At 27.1% G+C, this 25185-nt stretch overlaps 2 protein-coding genes and 1 long non-coding RNA gene across 4 annotated transcripts in view; all 3 read right to left on the minus strand.

Annotated features, from left to right (window-relative positions):
- Nucleotides 1-5192, minus strand: part of LOC111042133 — a 46486-nt gene extending 41294 nt beyond the window's left edge. Inside the window, exons 1-12 of the mRNA XM_022326653.1 lie at nucleotides 4985-5192; nucleotides 4527-4562; nucleotides 4348-4356; nucleotides 3809-3817; nucleotides 3725-3733; nucleotides 3494-3502; nucleotides 2823-2852; nucleotides 2534-2584; nucleotides 2325-2363; nucleotides 1194-1223; nucleotides 1050-1079; nucleotides 676-726 (exon numbers count right to left, since the gene is read on the minus strand). Of these exons, the coding sequence (XP_022182345.1) occupies nucleotides 676-726; nucleotides 1050-1079; nucleotides 1194-1223; nucleotides 2325-2363; nucleotides 2534-2584; nucleotides 2823-2852; nucleotides 3494-3502; nucleotides 3725-3733; nucleotides 3809-3817; nucleotides 4348-4356; nucleotides 4527-4562; nucleotides 4985-5072 (391 nt within the window). The 5' untranslated portion in view covers nucleotides 5073-5192. The remainder of the gene's footprint in view (nucleotides 1-675; nucleotides 727-1049; nucleotides 1080-1193; nucleotides 1224-2324; nucleotides 2364-2533; nucleotides 2585-2822; nucleotides 2853-3493; nucleotides 3503-3724; nucleotides 3734-3808; nucleotides 3818-4347; nucleotides 4357-4526; nucleotides 4563-4984) is intronic.
- Nucleotides 5193-9833: 4641 nt separating this feature from the next.
- On the minus strand, nucleotides 9834-16434 carry LOC111042144. Of its 2 annotated transcripts, XM_022326665.1 has the most exons (5): nucleotides 15981-16434; nucleotides 14280-14312; nucleotides 11435-11485; nucleotides 10682-10720; nucleotides 9834-9964 (listed from the first exon to the last, which is right to left on the minus strand). In XM_022326665.1, coding segments are annotated over exons 1-5 (183 nt in total). In that variant the 5' UTR covers nucleotides 15982-16434; the 3' UTR covers nucleotides 9834-9905. The 2 variants fall into 2 exon arrangements, with proteins under 2 accessions (XP_022182357.1, XP_022182356.1); XM_022326664.1 differs by lacking the exon at nucleotides 15981-16434 and having other exon boundaries at nucleotides 11435-15301.
- Nucleotides 16435-18504: 2070 nt separating this feature from the next.
- Nucleotides 18505-20125, minus strand: LOC111042140. Its single transcript, XR_002605398.1, has 3 exons — nucleotides 19993-20125; nucleotides 19897-19908; nucleotides 18505-19014 (listed from the first exon to the last, which is right to left on the minus strand). It is a non-coding gene; the product is annotated as an uncharacterized LOC111042140 (long non-coding RNA).
- Between the last annotated feature and the right edge of the window lie 5060 nt (nucleotides 20126-25185).

Below are 25185 nucleotides of genomic sequence, written 5' to 3' on the forward strand. Positions count from 1 at the left end.
TATACTAATAAAAATTATTTTTGAAAAAAGTTATTAAAAAAATATTTTTAGAAAGTCAACATATATGATGAGTATGTAACTGAAATACACCAACCATAAAAATATATTTATTCTAAAATATCAGCTTTAAGCCTTCAACAGTAATTATTATTATTACCTATTTTTATAAGGTGATCCCTTCTTATGTTTACTATTAACAATGGTCAATAGACAATAACCATTGCAAATTATTGTATACATTTTTAATGTTAGTATAATAATATACTGTCAACGCACTACTTTTAGGAAAATTAGATTAATGTTTATCAATCTACCTAACATAATATAATATTACCTATTTACCTAATCATCTGTACGGCGTACTAGATAACGTCGAATAACGTTGTATACATACAATTTGTACTTTTATAAACAAATAAATAATGGTATCGTTTATATTTTATTAGACATCAGTATTGTATACAATTAATTTATGCATGATAAATGATAATCAAATTCTTCGTGCAATCAACATTTATACATGGGTTGCAATACAAATCAAACGAATGACAAATATATTTGGCTCAAATGACATCCAATAATGGCCATAAAACCTATGTTTTTTACCAATTAGTTATAATATTATGATGTGTTTATATTGTAATTTTATCAAAAACACATACTAAAAATACATACCTGGGTTTAAAAAATTGATTGCAAGACCAAAATAATAAGCAATCACAACCCCTATATGATAGATATAAATTATAGGTTAGGTAAATATTTATTCATGATATGATAGGCATATTACATAACATTGCAAAAATGTCTAAGAGTGTCATTACGAATAACATAGTTTTTAATTTGTTATACCTACTTAAATACATATATTTAACAGTGTAATTAAAACTTCTACAACTACAATTTTAATTAATAATCTATAATAAAGGTAAGTATTTGTTATGTTTTGTTTTATAAAATGTTTGCTATATAATCAATAAAGAATCACATAATTTATTCATGATTTCTAACATTTTTTTAAAACTATTAGAAAAACAATTATAACTTACCATTTTGTTGACTAAACATCGGATACTTTTCTAAATATAAAGTAATGCTTTAATCATTCATTTATTCATGTTAAAAAAACACTACCTATAGTCTTAAGACTATAAAATTCTTCATTGAGATAGCTGGAAAATAAAATAACTTACCGTTAATTTTCTCAGTAGCATATTCTTTGTCTAAAATAAATTAAATCAAGATGGATATTTTGCATAACCCTATTTCACTATAATCCAAATGTTTAAATGTAAGCTCGCATTGTTTATCACCAAAAAGTATTATGCTGCATTCGATTATCTACTCAGAAGAAATTTAATGATAAATTTACAATTATGATTGCAATTACGTGTGCATGGAGCTCGATTTACGTCAAAAATATAGCATTGAAATTAAAACAAGTTTATTGGATATTATAGATCTGGTCAAGCCAGAGTCGAGAGGTTGTATGTATTGGAAAACCACCTAGCTTTATTTAAACGTAACGGTGAGGGTTGAAGATGTAAGGTAATGTCAGCTTGGTAGAGATCCAGTCCTAAGCAACACACCACCCACAATAACGTTTTGCAAGTCATGATGTGTATGTATTGAAAGCATGTACTGTTTGTGTACCTGTCCATGTAAAAAAAATTAAGAAGAAGCTAATTTCGAAAAAACTTGAGCCTATCAAGGCACTTGCTGTCGACTTATAATAATGAGCACACGGGAGCGAATGTATTTTATACTTGATAAACAGAATAATAATTACGAATCATGTTTTCTACTGATAAGAAATTTAACGAACTGACTACTATAGTATATAATTATTAAAACTGTGTTTGTGCCAGTCACACATATAAAATATAAACATTAAACACTGTGGCACTGCTTGGTGGGGTGTTTGGCTTCAGTCATAAGTGCGTTCTGAGTGCCAGCGCCGACCGGTGTTACTAGTTCCTGGATGGGTGCGTGTTCTGAACAAACCGTACCCTCCTCCACAGTAAAAAACGGGCTGATAACCATGCAGTTGATGACATACATTAAAATATAAATATATATATATGTATAAACATTAAAATGATTAATAATTTATTTTATGATAATATGTTCGATGTGTCTGCAGACATGCGATACATGGTGTGATTCATGTCAGTCTACACTAAAAACTGTTCTACGTTATCTATTATACGTAAATAACGTTTATTATCAGTTCTTATTATTTGGGTATAACACGAAAAAATCTATTTTGGATCAACACCTTGAAAAAAACCTTAAAATCTATACAAAAACAAACTATATCTTACATTTTTCTAAACCACAGTTTTCAGATGGGGGTTTCTGAACTAAAAAAAAATTCAAACACAAATTCGTATTAATGTCGATATTCATGGTAGACCAAGTAAGTTAGCTGCCTATATTTTTTGTAGATTAATTATAACTTTCTAATAATCACATTGCAACAACTAATATAAATTAAAAAAAGTCGATTAGATTATTTGTTATAAATACATACGAAAATCCACGTCGTCGGTAAGTTTTTCCAAATGGTTAACTCCCCATGAGTCTTTAAAAAAAAATTGACTTATTATCCATTTTTTAACAATGATCATCAATTATTAAAAAATTTAATAAAACTATAGATTTGATGATTTGAATTATTCATTCAAAAAAATGCACACATAAAATGATTTCCGATTCCACCAGAAATTATTAGCTTACTATATAATAGATTCTATATTATATTCTGTTATATCATAAATACACTAAAAAGTACTCATATATACGATGGAAATTACACATACTTAGTACAAATCCTGCAGCCTCTAGTTGATCTGTTAAGATATTTTAATAATAACATTAAAGTAATAATTATGATCATCAAATGACCAACATTAGCACCTAGAATATGCATTAACCAAGATCATTATGATGTTGATTATGCCACCCAAGTAACAAATTCATACTTTTTTCATTTTCTATAGGAAGTATAAATAAAGTTCACAGATACATAACAATTGAGTTACTGAGAAAAAAGTATTATTGATTTTACATTAAATTAGAGTAATATTATACAAAATTGGTTCCTGAGTAAAAATTAATTTACAAATTGGTCCTTACTAAAAATGATAAATTTAAGTACAAAATAATATGTTCGAATTATAACCCATACTCAAAAATAGGGAACACGCTATTTCCCACCAGTGTTGGATAAGTTGAATGTCTTCATTACTCTAGTTTTATGAGATAAAAGTTGATAACATTTTCCAGAATTGTTAATCATAATCGATTTGTGAATCAGAAAAAATTCATAAAAAAAACTCTGTGAAGTAGTTCGTACGATATACATTTGATTAACCAATAACTGGTTGGCGCACTAATCTTTATTCTTAATTTAATATAATATTATTTATAAGCATATAAAGTTGTTACTAATTAAATGTGCATCCTGTACACATAATTATTGTTATCTTACCTTGACACCCTATAAAATCAATAATATTTTGTGAAAAAGGCATGTTTACAAAAAGAATTAACGAATTGTTATTGTTAATTATTATTATTAACTGAATTTAACGTGTATACATAATATTTTATCAAATTGTTTCCATTCAGAAAATTCATTATTTACTTAAAAAAAAAAATACATGCACAAATATTGTTAATTAAATATGACTGCATCCTGTACACAAAACTGTTATCTTACCTATAGACTCTAAAACACATAAATCAATAAAAAATATTGTTAATTTTATATAGGTACATCCTGTATACATAATTGTAATCTTACCTTTACAACCTATAATACGTAAAAATAGAATTTTTACAAAAACAACTAATTCATTTTTATTTTTAATAATTATTATTAATTTTTTTTTTTTTTTTTGATTTAAGCTTCGGCAACTGAGGCCATTAGCTGTAGGTTGTGTGGTACTGTAGAGTTTTGGGACTGTAGGGGGGGGAACACGTGTGTGTTTTTGTTTTGGCAGAATTTCTATTGGGCACCCGTAGGTTTCTGCCATGCCCGGTTGGGGGATGGCGGCACTTGTTCTCCGGTCACCGCGACTTGTCCAGAGAAAAATGCCGCCCGGTGGCCGAGGATCGAACCGCAATCGGCTGCGTCGCAGCGGACGCGTCAGACCACTCGGTCACCTCGTCCCCCTATTATTAATTGTATTCAACAAATATACATAATATTTTAGGCATATATTTTTTCTCATTCAGAAAATTCATTAAATATACCTTATTATCTTCAAAAAAAATAATTTGCTCAAAATATTATTGCTAATTAAATATGACTTTATCCTGTACACAAAACTGTAATCTTACCTTCATACACTAAAACGTAAAAATGGCATTTAGATGAAAACATTATAATATTCATTTTTATTGCTGACAATTATTGTTGAATAAATTATTGTTTAATTTATATTGTTGAATTATTGTATTCAACGAATATACGTTATATCATTAATTATTTATAATTATGATCAATGGTTACATCTTACCAGCTAAATGTTCCCAATCTAATACTGCCACATTTTCTTTAAAAAAATTAAACATGAATGCTTTTAAAATTTGAATTTTAAGGATAAAGGCAGTATGGTTTGATTTTAAATCTAATTTTACGCATGTATTATTAAAAATTTAAATATTTTACATAGTATAGAATAAGATTTATGACCCTAATCAATAAGTTCTTAATTTTTTTAATATCTAAAATCATTTTTTTTTGAATAGTGTTAATATATTTTAACTCCATGGTTTTTACATACCTAATATTTAAGAATTTATTTTTTATTCAAATAGTCAAACCTTCATTATTTTTTTATGCCTACTTAAAACCTATCATGGGTAAATTTATGTGAAATAAAGCTTATAGTTCTATAGTGATTAAATAATAATCCGTTAGGTTTTTATTTACTACCTAAAAATTAGAATGTAATATAATATATAAAAAGTATACCTTCAGATGTAACCGGTACGTTATCTTGGCAGAAAACAACGACTACAGTCATAGCAATAACCATTAAGTTACTTACAGAAAACCCCATGTTTATTTTTTAAACTCAATATATCACTTTATAAACAGTACATACTGAAATCTAATATTGCAATGAACTACCGACAAAAAATTTAAGATTCAGAAAATATAACATAAAGTATTGTCCTTCGAAACAACTGTGAACACTAGCTGTTCATAATACACAAACAGTTAACCCTGCAGCTTTTACAACTTGGCAAGCAGCTGTAGAGTTTTCTAAACATCATAATATTATATTAACCTATAATTTATAAGCGAAACAATGAATATGGGTATTCATTTTACAATGATGTGTAACACACTAATATTGTACACGATTTTTAGAAGCAAAAATGTTCTGCTTTTCAACTACATATAAATTCAATGTAATTCAAATGTAAATCAAAGACAAAAATTAGTTGAAAATACCGTATTATAAATGCCTATTAAAAATAGATTACTTTTATAATATAATAGCAATATAATGAAGATATCATAAAATATACTTAATATCTTCAATACAATAAAAATCAAACCGGTCCCCACTTAATTGTGTGTACAAGGCTTTGTTACTCTAGGTGGGAGAAAATATTATTATCTATGGTCATGGTGCGTTTCATTGTTGCTATTGCCTATTTTACGTATTTACTATAATATGTTTCATTTCGTCGTTGACTATAAAAATATGGTGATATCACAACAAATACACCAAGTAAATTAAATTGAAGAATACATATTTTCTTTCAATAATTTATTTATTTGGTGAGAAATTATTTTGACGAATGTAGAAATGTCCATTTTAATATTATAATGAAGTATTAATTCTTCAGATTTATTTTGTTCCCTTTCTCCGTGTCATAATGGTAAACGGAAAACTAGTACGGTCTTTTTAAACTCGGAATATTGGTACGGTCCGCAATAGTCAAGGTTTCCCAAACTTTTATGAAAAAAAGGGGATAAAATATCAACGATTATTTTTAATTTAATTTTACTAACGATAGATGGTAAACCACGAGTGACTACGATTTTATTATTTGATTATATAGTAACAGAGGATAAAATGAAAATATTACTTTGCAAGACAAACTACACAACGAATGTGAGAGTTTCTTAAATAAAGAAATTCAAATGGGACAATTTTTAAATAATATTGCAAAATATACGAAAAAATTATTATTAATCATAAATTATATTATATTGTACCTATATTTTATATTTATTTTACCTGCCGGCTACTTTGTATGTACTTATTTGAGTTTTTTGTTCATTTTGATTGCTAACATTATTTTTTGTTTTGTACCATGTAAATTTAACTTGTTGACGATGGTGATTTATCAAAATTATATTGAGCATTGTAAATATTTTAGGGCCCCTGACATTTAAATTTTGAATAGTACCAGTTTTCCGCGTTTATTATTTCTTTTGTTATAAATTGTATGGGCCGTATTAATATTCCGAACATCGTCATAATAGGGGTATAATTTCACATATTATATAAATATGGTATATAGTATAAACATTATTTTACAAATATATTTATAAAAAAAAATCTTCGACACACCCAACGCCGGCTGAGGCAAACAGTACTTAATATTAAACGCTGACCTTCTTCACTCATAACCGTTTTTCTCATGCAATAATTTATCATTGAATTCAAATTTACCCCCTAAATATAGTGGCCCACAAGGCACCAAATGTACGGCACAGTGGTACTTAATTGCCTACTATTTTAATTTAGAACATGTCCTGCAAGTTTTATTCAATGTTCCAACTTAATAAATTATTTCTGCTACAGTCATCGGAACAGTACAAAGCCAGGGCTTGTATTTGAAAAATAAATTTTGTTTTACGTTATTTACAATCAAAACGTTATACAAATTTTGAGTTTATCGTTATTCAAAATTTAAACGTTATTCAACTTTTGTGTTTATTGTTATTCAGAATTAAAACGTTATACAATTTTTTTAAACTAATATAAAGAAAACGTATGCACGTTAAAACTATAAGTATATTAGTATTATAATATAAATATTAAACATTTGACAACAATTAGACAAACACTGACGAGTGAATAAATCTGAGCAAACTGAACACTGAACACAATAGTTGAATAACTTGAGTGGTATAAATTTCGACCGTAGTACAGATAGTACAGTACAATATTATCAGAGCATCACTATTATTAGCTATTGGTAATTAAATTATTCTATTAATAACTTCTTATTAAGTTTTAAAATAATATCTAATACGGGATCTCCCGGATAGGCCGGATACGGAATAAAATTAATTCTTGGATTGAATAAATAATTGAATATTACTAAGTATTATTAAATAATTGGGAATTAATTATTTCGTTTAATGGAATACAATATATACCGTTTTGCGTTATGTTTTGTTTAATGATACATCATATATTTTGTTAAACGTTACGTTTTGTTTTGTGTTATTTATTTAGTTACGTTTATCGTTTTCAGTTATAATTACGTTTACAAATTTCAATCGTTTTTTATCAAATATAACGTTATAATTATAACGTTATTATAACGTTTGCAAGCCCTGGTACAAACACACAGTACCTAGTAGATACTACCTACCAAAAAATATCACCAAAAATAGGCTTAATATAACTTTTGCATACATTTCATTTAGACGTTATATTATTATGGCTGTATGGTGTTTCAAACATTTTTAAACAATATATTAAATTGTAAATTTTCAAATAAATATTTGCTGATAAGTAAATCAAATGTATTTTTTGCTTTAAGTTTCAATAATATATTATTCATAGAAAAAATATTTAGTAACAGTTAAAAAATATAAAAACATCATGTAAATTATGCTTCTCATATCATTTTTCTAGTTAAGGTTATACGAGTAATCATCTAAACTTTTGGTAGTAATTATTTCAAATTATAAATTTTAGAAATATTTTATACCATAAATTCTTTTTAACGTAAAAAATCGAATTTATATCAAGTACCTACATAAAATTGGGCACGATATATTTTATGAACAATATATTATTTTACTGTAAAACCTTATGCTAGTTTATCAAGAAACAGTAAGAACATAATAACTGCCGAGAACAGTTGTTCCTAGTCCATAACAACTTGTTCAAATAATAGTCGTCAAACAAACATGGAGAATAAACACTGAGAAATCATGATTATTTTGATGTTGGGTTCCTTGTAATGTATTTGATTAGAATTTCGAAGCACCCACTCATCAGTGGCTTCCAACTAAATGTTTATATTTGTGTGTTTCATTCGCTAAATATGGAATCGGCAGTAAATAGTGAATAATCTTAACATTTGAATATATATTTTGTCAAATAAGAGTATTAAAATATGGTGATAACTGACGATAACCAAAAATATTAAAATAATAGTTAGACCGTTCTTTGTCAACGTTTATCAGTACAATTTGTATAAAAAGTTGTTGTGTAATTAATATTCATCGATCCAGTTTTACTCAATCTATTTTCTTGTAGGGCTGTTAATTGAATTCCGTACTCTTCAATTGCATTCACTATGTTGAGAACTGCTCCTGGTCAATAAAATGTGCGTAAATTCCAAAACATAAAGCAGTTTTCCATTTCCCATTGGTTTTCCCGGAAGCTCTGTTCCGAGGAAAAGTTCCTGAACATATGATTTTTTTTAAAGGTGGAGTTATTAACCCTACGCTCCTCCTACCAGGAGGTTACAACAACACCGACTATTCAAAGTCGGCGAGGGAGTTACTATACGCAATTGCAGTGCGTTATGCACTATGCGTCTATGCAGTGTACCCTCGATGTGTGCGACACTTTTGCTACGAAAATTATTAAAAAATAGAATCAAGGAATGGGAAAAACTTTTTAAATAATTTTTTTTATATTCCATTCTATTGATTTATAATCATTGAAAAAAATATGCACAAACCGATTCAGAAACCATGTACATATCTAACACAATGTATACGTGTAAGGTATAGTACCAAAACTATTTACTTACCTGCCAGAAATTAACTTTGTTTGACTATTAGAGTACCTATAGCACCTATACCAATAGTCAATATTTTTAGTTGTAGTTTATTAAGTATTAAATAGCAATAATAAGTACCTTATAAATTACTATAAATTAAACTGCATTATTATTTATTTTATAATACAACTGGCGTCCGAACTAACAATTAATTAAGTTGATTATCATTTATCAATATTAATACTCAATAAAATATATTATATCAGTATTCAGTACAGCTATTAATTATTATGATTGTAGAAACTAGAAAGGAATACACGGTAGATAGGTTTGGATTAGGCTAATAAGTTTAAAAAAAATTAAAGTAAATTTACTTATTTATTTTATATAACACCTTATTTATTTAGTCATAAAAAAATTAAATATAATAATGTAATAATTCATACATTATTTAAAATTTATTTATTGAATCTCTCTCGCTAATACAGAGTGAATATGCGATAAATAGCTAGTATTTACATATATTAATTTATATAATTGATTCCTGCTTCCCTGAACAATTGACAAATATAATTATTCGATAAAATGCAAAGGGCCGATCATGAGTCACTAAATCATATTTAAGGAATTATTAGCTCACTATAATCACTATTGATTCATTACAAGTTTAGTTATACCGTTAATGTAATCCGTCATAAGACTTTTAAACTATATTACTCAATTATTATAGTGACATTGTGAAATAACAATAATAAATTAAAACTATACAATTATAAATATTTTGAGGATACCAAACAGTCTTTAATGCAAATATTTTCAAAAATAAATATAATATGTAAAAAAAAAATTTTGAATCTTTTGAATCTATATGGAGAAAATATTAAAACTATAATATATTAATTTCAAATTTCAAACATGACAGTAATCATACACCATTCCAATGGTTTTCTTTGCTCTCTATCTATAAAAATAAAAAATAAATTTAGTTATACTTTGTTGCCATTTACTTATATTGGCATTAAATTTATTGTGAACTTATATATGTATATTAAATATAGATGTTCAGCTGCTCACATTATCAGCCGATCCTTTAATTTATTTTTAGGTTAGGTTAGGTTATAACTCAAAAACTACTAGTTCAAATTCTCATTCTAATTAATGCGTCAACGTCTTCAGATAAATTATCCACTTATTGATTTACAGTAGAACAGAAGAGGAAAGGGGGTTATCATTGAAAAAGAGAAGTCTGTATCTACACAGCACACTTATTTAATTGCACAAAATATTTCAAGCATTTGAAAATATGATATTTAAGTAAATTTTAAAAACTCCAAAAATCAAATTTTAAATAACTATATTGTTGAAGAAAAAACGGGTGATCATGCTTAGTGAGTTACCCTGTATATTAAATAATAATATGATCTCAATAACATGTTCAACTCGATTTTCGACCACCTTGATTTGAAAAATAAATAGGTAAATCAGTTGTATTGTGTGGTTATCACGTTTATTCAGTAAGATATTAAACGGTTCTTTTTTTTAGAATTGAAGAATGATGAAAATGGCAAAATTGAATAAGTTGCCTACTAACAGGTAGCTTACATAATTACATATTAAATTACTGAACTTGGTAAAGACCTTTTTATATTATTCAGGACTATTCTAATAACCGACTAACCTGCAGGTATATAATATTCATTATCTTCTTCACTCCTAGCTAAATATTAAAAAAATTATACTGTGTAAATTTAAGTACCATTGTAAAAATATGTTCAAACAAATATGATAGTAATAAAATTAAGTGCCTAATTATTAAGATACCTAATTTTTAAATAAAAATGTGTTCCATAGTTATTTTTTATATATTATAGAATATGTAAGTGATTGAGAATTCATGAAAAATAATCGTGGTCAATTGGTAAAAATGGTAAAAAAATCAGTACTTGATGTAAAAACTAAAACCCTTATACTTTTAAAAGGTAAAAAAAAAAAATTAAAAACTGTTTTTGAAATATGCATTTGAAATATAATCACTTAAAACAATCAATTATAGTATGAATGATATAGGTGACAAGGAACAGTTAATCTCAGTTAAAATTGTATGTATATAAAAGTTAGGATTTTTGAATCTGGTGGTAACTGATTTCTATACAATTTCAGCAGTTATAAATTGAAAATGTATATATTTATATACGGTCGCCAAAAATTGATAAATGATAACATGATTTATACATTTTGAATCATAATCAATAACAATTAATTTGAGGGTCCACTCCATAACAATTTGAGTGTTAAAAAAAGTTTTTAGTATGCATGGTAAATTTTTTTACAGGTAAATAAATTTTACCTTGTACATTCACCACACATTTCTTAGTAGATTATATTTTTGTATAAAACTAAATTAAATATTGTCAACGAATATAATACGTACTAGTTACAAACATTAGTTTGTGCATATGTGAACAGTATTTAGATACGAATTCTAAAATGCACGAATAAAATTGTAGTTTTTTGTTATTTTTATTAATAAAAACACACACTCTTAAGCTTCTGAGTAGTGAGTGTGGAGTGAGGATTATGATGCAAAAGATAAGAATTAGGTAATGTAACAGAACTATAATGGCGTTGCAATCCACTCCCATGCGGTAACTGTCACGCCCTTTGCGTTGACACCAATCATCCAAAATTATTTTATTACTATTTTTATAATTATTTTTATAAATAATATTTCCATTGTAATTATTATTCGCCCCGATGCTCTTAAGTTGATTTGGTGATGCAGGGTGCCACCTTCCACCAGTATGCCTCCTAAACACCATTTTAACATAATGATTGGCAACTGTCTTACTTTTTGTTTGGACCAAGGTTTATAATTAAAAAAAATATTTTTTGAACATAAATTATACATTTTTCATATTTAATAGCAAATTCAATACACTATTTCTGTTCGAGATATCTTAGAGGGGTTTCAGGAATTGTGAGGACAACAACATTTTTACCTTAGAATTAGGATGGGTTAGGAACATTTATAAAATGATAAATTCTTAAAAGTGTTTGAGGAACATCAAATAAAATATAACAAAAAGAGTTCGATCAATTGTGAGTTAAATCATTTTACAAGTGGCGGTCATTATTCCATAGTAAGTAAATATTTTAAGGTTATTGGAAAATCGATAAAAAAATATAATATTAAAATACTGCATAAATTCAATTGATGAAAAGTAGAATTGTTGTCTTTTTTATAAAATCTTCACATTGTGTACCGTCTTAACCCATTTTTGTCATTCAATCGTACATTTTAAACATTATTTTGTTTAAAATTAAAATGTGTTTGAGTGCCAAATAAATATGATAATCAAAATACACATGATCTATTCGGCAATGCTGAAAATATTATGATGGTGTATTTAAAAATTATTTAAATAGAAATAAATTAAATCTTAAATTTCAAAAATATATTAATGTATTGACATGTGCGATGGATATTAATTTAATATTAAAATAGGTACTTTTCAGAATCAAAAAAATGAATAGAGTTTAATGAGTACCTAAACTCCTTCTTAGGCCCATTTGGACTTATGAGATCCAACTACGGGGTGCTGCCAAAACTTCTACGTACAATTCTAAAAGCTTCATTCTATGTCTATAACCACACCCTCCACTCTGATCTCAAAATACCATTAGTCTCCGAACTAGCGAAAACCTACTACAAAGATTTCAATAGCCGCCTAGTACAACATAAGAATCCCCTAATCTCCGATCTATCATCTGCTTCCATCCCAGGCAACCCGATTAAAAGACAAAAGACAGTGGTGTCGTGACCTGCTAGCCTAACAAAATTCTCTACTATGTCCTAGTACCTCCGCTGGGAGGCTTCTGCTGCAGTCTGTCTAATCAGCCTTTTTATTTTTATTTATTTCATCTTATATTTACCATAAATTGTTGTTTTTTTTTTGTAACTATTTCAAACTTATCGTAGGTAAACTTATAAAAATGATGAGCAAATTTATTTGAAAATAACACAATCATCAGCTGAATTTAATGTAAGAGTAGTCACAATAAATTGAAACATCCATTTTGTATATTATCCCATCAACAATTTGAATGAAAAAAAAAACAAAAAATAATAATGATAATATTATTAAATACCTATAATATTTACCGTCTCTTAGTATGGATGATATTTTTAAGTTACGAATTGTCTCGTTTTGTTTTTATTTGACTTACAATTCAATTAATTAAAAAAAACTTAATATTCTGGAGGTAACCGAAAAAGGATGTATACCTACTATATTAAAGTTAAACGACTTAAAGTCGTTGAATATATTATATAAGTCTTGAGACAATATCGTAGTACATATTTTATTTTTTTTTATATTTACATATATTTTAATCGTCTATGCAAATCTAATACCTACCTACTATAATTGTTGAAGGCTGAATTACAAAATGTATACGACTAACAAAAATCGTTTTCTTCTCATCACGTTTCGGTTTTTTTTTAAACATAAAATAGGAAAATGAATCCTCTATATTTATATATAAACGGCGAGGAAGTGTGTTGTACCTACAATAGTAGAGAGCTGTGGAGTGAGAGAAGCATAATGTATTAATGTATTGGAAACAATATTGGAAATAAGAGGATTTGAGAGATCAAGGACATTTTTATGGAACTCCGTATGGTAATATGAATAATGGGATGCAAACATAAAAAAATGTTTGGATCTTAAGGTTATTGCTATTGTCTCAATAAGGAGCATTTACTAGCAATTGAAAAATTTTAGATTAGAATGATGGGAATATTTTTAAGTTAGATGTCTTTGTATAAACCCAAAGTTGAATGCAATTGACCATTAAAGGACGAGCCAATAGATCATAAATTATGATTTTGCTTTTTTGCGAAATTCTAGAAGGAACAGGTTTATTATCCTAGCGGTATCTTCGATATCTCGGGAAAAATGAGAGTCATTGTTATTTCATTGATTTATCTTCCCCACACCTGTAGTGTGTTAGGTCAGTCGAATATAATATAAGGGCAATAAGATTGGTGTATCTACTGCATTGAGGAATGCCTGTTTTTATTGAACGGATGCTAAAATATTCATCTTCATACAATCGCTTGAAGAGTAGAAAAGGATTTATGCATAAGATAAAGTTTAGTAGATAAAGAGAGAAGTTTGTTTATTGGTCGACAACAATTGATATTCGTTATTTTCATTTTTCAGCCTAGTATTATGTAATATCTCCATTCATTGACATTATGGATGCCAACTTACCTGACTGATATAATATATCTTTTTCATCCGTCACTAAAATGTAAATAAAATAACGTTTTATGATGTTGCATTAGTGAATATACAGAATGATCCATTTAAAAGTATTTTTGAAATAATTATGGTATCCTCTTAAATGTATTACTCGCTATAGGTACATTTCTCTTCAGTAGGCATTGCAATGGGAGCGGGTCATGTCTTCGAATGTCATGTGTTCGAAGGCCATGTTTTCGAATGACGAGTGTTAGAAAAGTTATTTGTTCGAATAGTAATGTAATCGAAAAATTATTTGTTCGAAAAATATATGTTCGAAAAGTTGTATGTACGAAATATTATTATTTTATTTTTAAACGTAAATTTTATCGAAGTACCCGATTAATATCGTTGAATAAAAGTTATAAAGATAAAAGATAATAGATTGATAACAGCTTATAGCTTATTAGTAATGACTATTGTGGTGTGGTCTAGTGTACAAGAAAACGCGATTGTAGTCTGTACTGAAGCTTAGTTTGTTGCGAATTTAATACGTTTTATGTAATTTGTCTTTTTATTTGAATAAAATGTGTTCTATAGAAGTTATAAAAAGTATACACAGAGGTAAAGTATTAAGTGTAAATAATTTTTTATACATATTAAATAAAAATTATAAAAGAAAACGCGATGAACGAAACGTTTTTTACTGGACATGTTCAACTAAATGTGGAGCAAAAATTTGTACTGTTGAAACATCGAACGAGGAACACGAAATCGACGAGTTTTCTACATATTCAGAAGATCAACACTCTCACGCAGCGGACCCAATTGCTATTGAAGTAAAAAAAATTAAAGAAAATATTAAACAGCAAGCATTAACATCAAATGTTGAAAAACCAATTCAAATATTCCATGCAGCTATATCGGGTACAACAAAAACTATTTCATCGCATATTACTAAAGAATCAGCAAAACAAATTGTCAAACGTCAACGTCGTATTAACCTAAAACAAAACGAACCCGAAACAATTCAATCAATAGATCCTCCACAGTCATTAAGTACAACATTATCTGGAGAATATTTTTTAGTAAAAAAAACCGAATCTGTTTTATTATTTACAACAAAAGACAATTGTAAACATCTCCAAGAGTCTAAATGTTGGCTAGCTGACGGAACATTTAAATCTTGCCCGAATATTTTTCAACAGCTTTATTGTATACATGCATCTATTAAACGTGGTAGTGAAGAAATATATGTTCCATTAGTGTATTAAAAAGTCAATCAATATACAGTGAAATGTTTAACCTAATTAATCAATATTGCAATGAAAATGATATTGATATAACGAAAAACTCGGATCTTGAAATGATTACAGATTTTGAAATAGCCGCAATAAACGCAATCAATGAAGTTTATCCGTTTGCTATGCACTCAACATGTTTCTTTCATTTCTATCAAAATATTTATAGGAAAATACAAAATGTTGGTTTATCTACAAAGTACTCAAAAGATGCAGATTTTAATCTTTTAGCCAGACACATCCCCGCATTGGCATTTTTGCCGATTGACATGGTACGGTATTAGTCATTAGATAATTAAATTTTAAATTAATATTTTTAAAATGTTATTTTTATTTTAGATTCAAGAAGCATGGTCTCTTTTGAAACCTTTGTTCAATAATAATAATGAAGAAAAAAGTATAATTACATATTTTGAAGAAACGTACGTACTTGGAAAAATCGGTATGAGAACAAGGGGTAGGCCTAACAATGTGCCTTCACGAAATCTTCCATTATTTTCACCAGATATTTGGTCAGTTTCCAATCGTGTTAGATCAGAACTTCCGAGAACAACTAATACAGCTGAATCATGGCATAGAAAATTAAATCGACTTACATCTCCTCATCCAGGTAAAAATCATATTTTTTTTTTATAAATATTTTATTTCGTATATTTTATTCAGGGCTTCACAAATTTATTACAATCGTGCAAAAAATTCAATCTGAAACAGAATCACAGATTGAAATGTTAATATCCGGTCATCAAATAAAGAAAAAGAAATATGGTGTGGACCGCAATATGAGATTGCAATCAATTCAACAGCGAATAATCGACAATCCTAAATATTGTAAATTGGAGTTTTTAAAAGCAATCGCATATAATTTAAGTTTTTAATTATTGATTTATAACTGCCTAGGTNATTTAAATCTTGCCCGAATATTTTTCAACAGCTTTATTGTATACATGCATCTATTAAACGTGGTAGTGAAGAAATATATGTTCCATTAGTGTATTAAAAAGTCAATCAATATACAGTGAAATGTTTAACCTAATTAATCAATATTGCAATGAAAATGATATTGATATAACGAAAAACTCGGATCTTGAAATGATTACAGATTTTGAAATAGCCGCAATAAACGCAATCAATGAAGTTTATCCGTTTGCTATGCACTCAACATGTTTCTTTCATTTCTATCAAAATATTTATAGGAAAATACAAAATGTTGGTTTATCTACAAAGTACTCAAAAGATGCAGATTTTAATCTTTTAGCCAGACACATCCCCGCATTGGCATTTTTGCCGATTGACATGGTACGGTATTAGTCATTAGATAATTAAATTTTAAATTAATATTTTTAAAATGTTATTTTTATTTTAGATTCAAGAAGCATGGTCTCTTTTGAAACCTTTGTTCAATAATAATAATGAAGAAAAAAGTATAATTACATATTTTGAAGAAACGTACGTACTTGGAAAAATCGGTATGAGAACAAGGGGTAGGCCTAACAATGTGCCTTCACGAAATCTTCCATTATTTTCACCAGATATTTGGTCAGTTTCCAATCGTGTTAGATCAGAACTTCCGAGAACAACTAATACAGCTGAATCATGGCATAGAAAATTAAATCGACTTACATCTCCTCATCCAGGTAAAAATCATATTTTTTTTTTATAAATATTTTATTTCGTATATTTTATTCAGGGCTTCACAAATTTATTACAATCGTGCAAAAAATTCAATCTGAAACAGAATCACAGATTGAAATGTTAATATCCGGTCATCAAATAAAGAAAAAGAAATATGGTGTGGACCGCAATATGAGATTGCAATCAATTCAACAGCGAATAATCGACAATCCTAAATATTGTAAATTGGAGTTTTTAAAAGCAATCGCATATAATTTAAGTTTTTAATTATTGATTTATAACTGCCTAGGTNCGAATAATCGACAATCCTAAATATTGTAAATTGGAGTTTTTAAAAGCAATCGCATATAATTTAAGTTTTTAATTATTGATTTATAACTGCCTAGGTATATTTTTCCAAATATTTTTTTTTAATTTTATGTTTATTAATTTTTAGAATATTAGATAGCTTTTTAATTTAAATAAATAATTTTCGTACATATAACTTTTCGAACATATATTTTTCGAACAAATAATTTTTCGATTACATTACTATTCGAATAAATAACTTTTCTAACACTCGTCATTCGAAAACATGACCTTCGAACACATGACATTCGAAGACATGTACCCCACCCATTGCACTACACTAGTATACTAACGTTATCACCTATCATGTTGCATCGTTATTCTATAAATGTTGTTATGGTTAGATGTTAAAGGAGCATTTTTCTTATAACTTTTGCAGCTCCTCATCAACAAAAATATATGACGAATTAAATCTCTATTTATTTGAGTAATGCTACCTTAAATAGAATACCCTAAAAATAAAAAGCACTACCACAGAGGTATTTAGGTAAGAAGCTAACTATATTATGTATTGTAGTGACTATAATTCGATGACTTAACGTTGTCTTCAAAATTAAAATCACAATATACCACGGACATTGTAATTTGTATAAGGAGTTGAGAGTTGAGGTCTGATTCAAGAGTCAATATTTTTATTTCATAATGTGTATTTTTTAAGTTTGAATAAGAAAATATAAGTTTGCATTTTAGTTAACACTTACTCAAAATTTTTTCTAAAAATTAATTATATAATATTATAATATATTATAGTATAATACATAACAATAGTTACAATTAATAATTATAAGTGCAAGCAGTATTAACGATTTTTTCATAACGTTTCTGCTATATAATTCTATCATCATCGTGATTTAATTTTTTTTTTTTTATCATTTAACAAACTGATTGTAGAGATTGTTATTGATTTTATAATAAATAATATTATACCTACCTTATGATAATATATTTATTATTTAAATTATCAATTCCTCAATTTTAACAGAAACTTAGACTTAGGTACATTTGGCAATTACATATTCATTAATGTGATTAATAAATTGATTCATATATTTATTTTATAAGGAACTCTCATTTAAGCTTATTGGTACTTTCTATAATCACTGAAAATTGTAACACTTACCGATATCTTTTTGTAAAACAATACAATTTAAAATAATTTAATATATACAATATTAGTGCGTTCAAGTTTTGTCACATGTTTCCACATGACCAATACCATAATATGAGCTAACAACATAGCTAACCTAACCTAACCTAATCAGTGATAGTCTAATAATTTTGCCACGATTGGGCTGATTTTTCAACATGCACTATTCGATAATTAAAAATATAATTTATAGTTATAAGATTATAAATATTGAAAAAGTCATTTGAGGACGGATGAAGGCATATATTCCTCACGTTTGACCACCAAGCTATACATTTAACGCAATAATAGGACATTATGATTTATGAGATAGGTGTACACTTACCGAATAGGTATTCTAAAAAATGTAAATCATTTAACATTATTAGATTTTTCTAAATTCTGTAGTTTTAACTAATTTTTGCAAAATATCTTATGTAATTCCAGCAGAATATTGTGTAAGTTTGTATTATAAATATCTTAAAACGAATCTAAATGTCTTAACATTGAACTGTGCATAGATAATTATATTCGTGATATAATAAATTATGAAAGGTTCAACGAAATTTTTGAGTCACGATTTGCAATATAATACCTAAGTAAAATCGCATTTTTTTTAAAGTTAAAACATCACAGTATAATATATATAGATATTTAAACTAACACATTTTAAAAAATGTGACAAAATATTTGGAAAATGTTTACTACAACATTTTTGAAGAACCTTGTATTATATTTTGTCATTTTGAATTGGAAACAAAAATTGTGTCAACATATATGACAATAAAAATTAAATTAAATTAAAACTAAAATTATGCTCAAACATTTTAAAAATTATTTTAATATCTGAAAAATGCAAACATTAATATTAATATGGTGAAAATGTCAAGTCACTTAGATTTTCCTTTCTAAGTTACAATGCATAAATAAAACCAATTTTTGGTCAAAAATTGTGTGTTAGTTTTTCACAGATATTTAAAAATAATGGAAATTTCGTAATTTTCTCAAAGTATCAACAAGAACATACTTTCTAACAGAAAATTTTAAAAAAATTCAAATTTTACCCTTTTTTTTAAAAAAAAATCTATTTTTTAGCTGATGTCCAATTGGTAAATTGAAAATGTGATAACCAACAATGTTACAATTCGGTTGTAAAACATTTTGAATCACTATAGCATGAATAATGATTTGATTACTTAACACACTCCTTATTATAAACATTTGCATATAAAACACTTACGAAGGTATTTACCTATAAAATTAAAATTAAATAAGTGTAAACAATAATCAAAAAGTTACAACTTCCAAAAATATCCATACAAAAACAAATACTTACCAGTTTACTCGTGTTCTACAAAATGATAAAATCATTTATTAAATACATATATTATAAATAATGATGATTTCATATTTATCTGTTTACTCTAAAATTGTGTGAATCGTTAGTCATTAAACAAAAAAAATGTCAGCACATACCTTCAATCAAATTATAATATAAAAAAAATTGGTTAATATATTTAATACAAATAAATTATCGACACATTACATGTTTGTTATACTTTATTATAACACTGCTATAATAAAAATTAAATAAATGTTTTTCAATCTCAGTATGTTACTTAACTTTCTATCACTTTTTGATTCCATTTATTTCATTTATAATGATATTATTAGAAATAAATAAGGATACTTACCACATTTTTTAACTACAAAATGTAAGCATAATCTCGTTTAATATTTCGATTGTTATGTGTTTTTAAATGTTATAGGTTATTTCCGTATTAACTTACTCCAATACCATCATATTTTAAATAATATCATTTTTTTTTTTTTTGAGGATTGTGGGCTTATTTTTTTATATTATAGTCACTTATAAATTTTTGTCAACAGTATTATCCTCAGTAAAACTACGATATATAAAAGATTAGAAAAAACGTTTTTGCATTGCCTTGCATCTAGTAGTTGACGTTTTTAGTTGTTGACATAGTTCAGTTGTCAATTCTACTAATAAAAATAATATCACTGTTAATGAAATGTATCCATTACAGGCAAACGATAACTTAGAATTTACAGTGACATTATTTTTATTAGTAGATCAATCATCTCACCGACCAAGATATCACTATATGAACCAACCAATCCGAATGTATTGCACATACCTACTTATTTTATGAATAATTTCAATTCATTTTCGACTTATTTAATCGATTCTAAACCCTTATTTAACCAAACCTAACCTTATAGTTTATATGTATTTGATAATACTTATAAACAGTAAGAATGAGAACTGTATAGGTATATGGAAGAAATAAAATAAAATAAAATATAATCATTTCTTAACTACTCAACTTCCACCACAAATATTATTTTTTTGACGATATTTCTAAAAAAAAAAAAATATTCGGCCGCAGTATACAGTGTGATGAAATAACATTTTAATCCCTCGATTCTTGGTGTAACCTCACTCATCTCTAAGCCTATTACAATTATTAATACTTACTCATATACTGCTCTACATAAAAAAATAAATAAATAAGTAAACATACTATTTTTAATAATTGAATCTACATATATAATATAATACATTCTTATAGTTAACTAAAATTTAATTTATTCTTCATATTGACATCATATCATTTAATGTACTTCTTATTATACCTATACTCAATTGTATATAATTTATAATCTATATTAGTTTATTACCCGAATACATCATTCATAGTATACAGTAATGTAGTCAAATAGCCTATCCAAGACGCCGTTTAATCATATTGTATTTTAGTGTGTCAATATGAAGTATTATGCAATTCCCGGAAAAATGTACCCAACGTCGGTACGAAAAAAGACAAACTTTCAACTAGTTATGCATGTGTTCTAAATTTGGTTGCCACTTGACAAAAATATAATTTCATGTTATATTACATAATAACAACAATAAAAGGTATTAAGCAATAATAAAGAATAATAAATAACAATACAATGCATAATGTCTCCTCTGTTATATCTTAAATAACAATAATACGGCATTGCGTACTAAATTATACACCAATAGGAAATAAGTACTGATAAGTATTTTTAAAAAAATAAGGTTTAAACTATGCTGATTCTGTAATAAGAAATTTGATGTCTACATTTAAAAATAATAAAAAATAATTCTATTTTAGATAATATACAACTATATAAGTGAAGTTCGAAATTGTATAAAATAAACTTTAGACGTTGCTCATAAGTGAGTCATAATTTATATCGGTATAATACGTTGTAAGTTAAAACTACTTAATATAATCAATAATTATTATATTTTATTTTTATTTTATTTTACAATACGGGACGAACCCTTTAAATACATGAATATAATAGTATAATAATAATAGTTTTAATAGTTTATGGAAACGTGGCTCAATATCAGAGAGAGAATGAAGGGTCAGTGTTGGCAATGCGCATAGACGGATGATCGGTGAGTTAAGATAGTAGTTTGAGGAAGAGAAAGGTATATGAAATGGAACAGATGTTCGTGTACAGCGAGAGGGGACATTAAATGAGACATGGGATAGTAATTCAGGACTATCAATTTTAGATGAAAGAAGATTGGATAGAAATGTCAGGTTAGCTGAATGACGACGATCGGTGAGGCTTTCTAAGGAAAAGAGGCGTTGGATTGGCGTGTAATCGTGAGGTGGACAGACTATCTTTAGTTTGTAAGCGGCTCGACGGAGGAATTTTCTTTGAAGCCTTTCTATCATGCTACGTGCGGAAGCGGTGGACGGGTCCCAGAGGACGGAACCATACTCAAGGATGGGACGGACTAGGGAGCAGAAAAGAGTTTTTAGAGGGGAGAGCAAGTGGAAGAAAGAAGAGACACGGTTTACGAAACCAAGCAGCAGTTTAAGAGCCTTACAACATATTATCTGAATATGCATATTAGGGCACAGGTTCCGTGTGAGAGTAAATCCTAAATCCTTTACATAATTATTACAGGCTTTTAAGGCGGTATTGTTTAAGGTGTAAATATGTTCGATTTTAGCATTAATACGACTAAAAGTCATTACTGAACATTTAGCTATATTGAGAGCTATAATAATAATATAAAAACAACTTACTGACTTTTAGTCCTATAGAAATATTAAAAAATGTAGTGTATTGAATTAGCTATGTACATTAGTATTTTATTTTTATTTTTATAAAAAATATTTTTGTATATTTATTCTATGTCACTACATTTCAATCACTCGATTCTCAACCACGTGATTAAAAATCGATTTACACGGTCCCGCACATTTGATTGTACAATTTGTAAAAACAATCAATTTTTATAAACTTTTTTATACTTGTATAATATGGACGTGAAATCTTTGGAAAATCCTTGATGTGTATGGAACAATGCTATACCTCAAAATTGTTTTATCATACAATTAAACTATAATAATTGATGATAAAATGTTTATAAAAAAATCTATATTCAAATAAATTAACATAATAAAAACTAAAACGATGATTGAAAATTGTCACACAACCAAAATACGATACAGGGTTAAATTACTAATAATTTAACTTGCCTGCACTTTTTAAATTGAAACAGATAGAAAAACACTTACCAATAAAATCACCTAAACAATGAAAATAATGTGAAGGAATAACATCATATTAAAATAAATGTGTATTAAGGTTTTCATTTTTATAAAGTCATGCATATTGCGTGTGTAGTACATTGGTTGTGAGCTTAAAACTACCATTGTATTTTAACATTAAACAATTAACGTTGGTTTTACTTTTTAACTATATATTTTCAATTTATCTAATAATTATTCAAACAAAAAAATTGGCTAAAAATACTTTATTATTTGAATTAAAACACCACACTCTTGATAAGATAATGTACTCATTCCTCCTTATAAGCAATTAATGAGACTGAACAACTTACCAATGAATAAATCTATACAATTAAAATAAAGCTTTGGTATTAAAATTTCCAAATTTTTTTATAGATGTTTAAAATATCTATTCATTGTTATTCTACATAAGCTGTAAACATAATACTATAATAGGTATCTCGTTTATTTTATTTGGACATAATATGTTTCAAGTAAATATCATTATTAGAAGTAAAAATAGTTACATATACAAGTAATAACTTATATAATATTAAAAGCAAAACATATGAATAGAAATACTTACTCATTAGTTGCCCTACAACATTTAAACAATATGGTAAGTATAAATTAATTACCAGCATTTACAAGAAAATATTTACATGACATCTAGCACTTCAAATGATGGGATCGATATTGAAGATTCAGCGCTGAGCGATGAATGTATTGATTTTACAATGAAGTGTGTTTTTTTAAAAATTTTTTATGTGTCCGTCATCATGTTTTGGGCTATTTTAAGTGCTTTGATTTTCTTCAACAACGTCTTTTCTGGTATCAAAGTAAATCTAATTGGTACTTGGGGGGGGGGGGGGTCAAAAGTACCCCGACTAGAGGGGACTATTTAGAGGGCGTCGAAACAAACAATTTATTAAGGAAAAACGGAAATTTTTACGGAAACCTGGTTNCAGCGCTGAGCGATGAATGTATTGATTTTACAATGAAGTGTGTTTTTTTAAAAATTTTTTATGTGTCCGTCATCATGTTTTGGGCTATTTTAAGTACTTAAATTTGCTTCAACAGCAACTTTTCTGGTCGAAATATGAATCTAGTTGATGCGTTCGGGAGAGGTAAAAGTGAAAAATTCCCAATACTTTTCAAAATTGGAAGGAAAAACAAACAAACAATTTATTAAGGAAAAACGGAAATTTTTACGGAAACCTGGTTTTTGACCCGTGTTTTCTATACACCATACAATTTTCTAAGTATTCTGACTAGTGTTGAACTATTTATAGACATATTACATTTTCGATTATTATTTGTTTTTTTTTAAACTTATATCGATAAATGTCAATACATTTTATTTGTTGGGACAAAACGATTGAAAATTGAATACAAGGCTCCTGATGTATCATTACGATATCAGTTGAAAAATATCGAAAATACATATGTATGATTTTTTTTATAAGCATTTAAAGTTCAAATTTTGACAACATTATTATAGTTATCAAATTGAAATTGCACAAATTATTTTGTAGTTCAAAATATTTTAAATTTTCAACTTTTATAGCTAAGGGTTGAAAATTAAATTTTTAAGTGGTGGTGAGAGGGATCATTGAATAAGGGCTTTATCTGAATTTGATTTAGGGTCGGTGTCTTGTATACTACTAATAAAACATACAAATACTTACCGACTGAATAACCTACAACATGTAAAAAATGTTATGCATTATATCGATAATTTTTATATGTTACATTTTATTTTAGTCATAAAAAACTATATAAACACTCTGTTATGTATAACAAATCTACAACTAGAAATACTTACGAATAAATTTTCCTAAAAAATAAAAGTAACTCATTATTAATTATGCTAAAAGTATACTAATACTTTCGTAATCTCATCACTACCGTGTATAATTAGCGAATTACCATCATCATTT

The sequence above is a fragment of the Myzus persicae genome, unplaced genomic scaffold, assembly GCF_001856785.1.
Source record: "Myzus persicae strain clone G006 unplaced genomic scaffold, MPER_G0061.0, whole genome shotgun sequence".
Classification (NCBI taxonomy): domain Eukaryota; kingdom Metazoa; phylum Arthropoda; class Insecta; order Hemiptera; family Aphididae; genus Myzus; species Myzus persicae.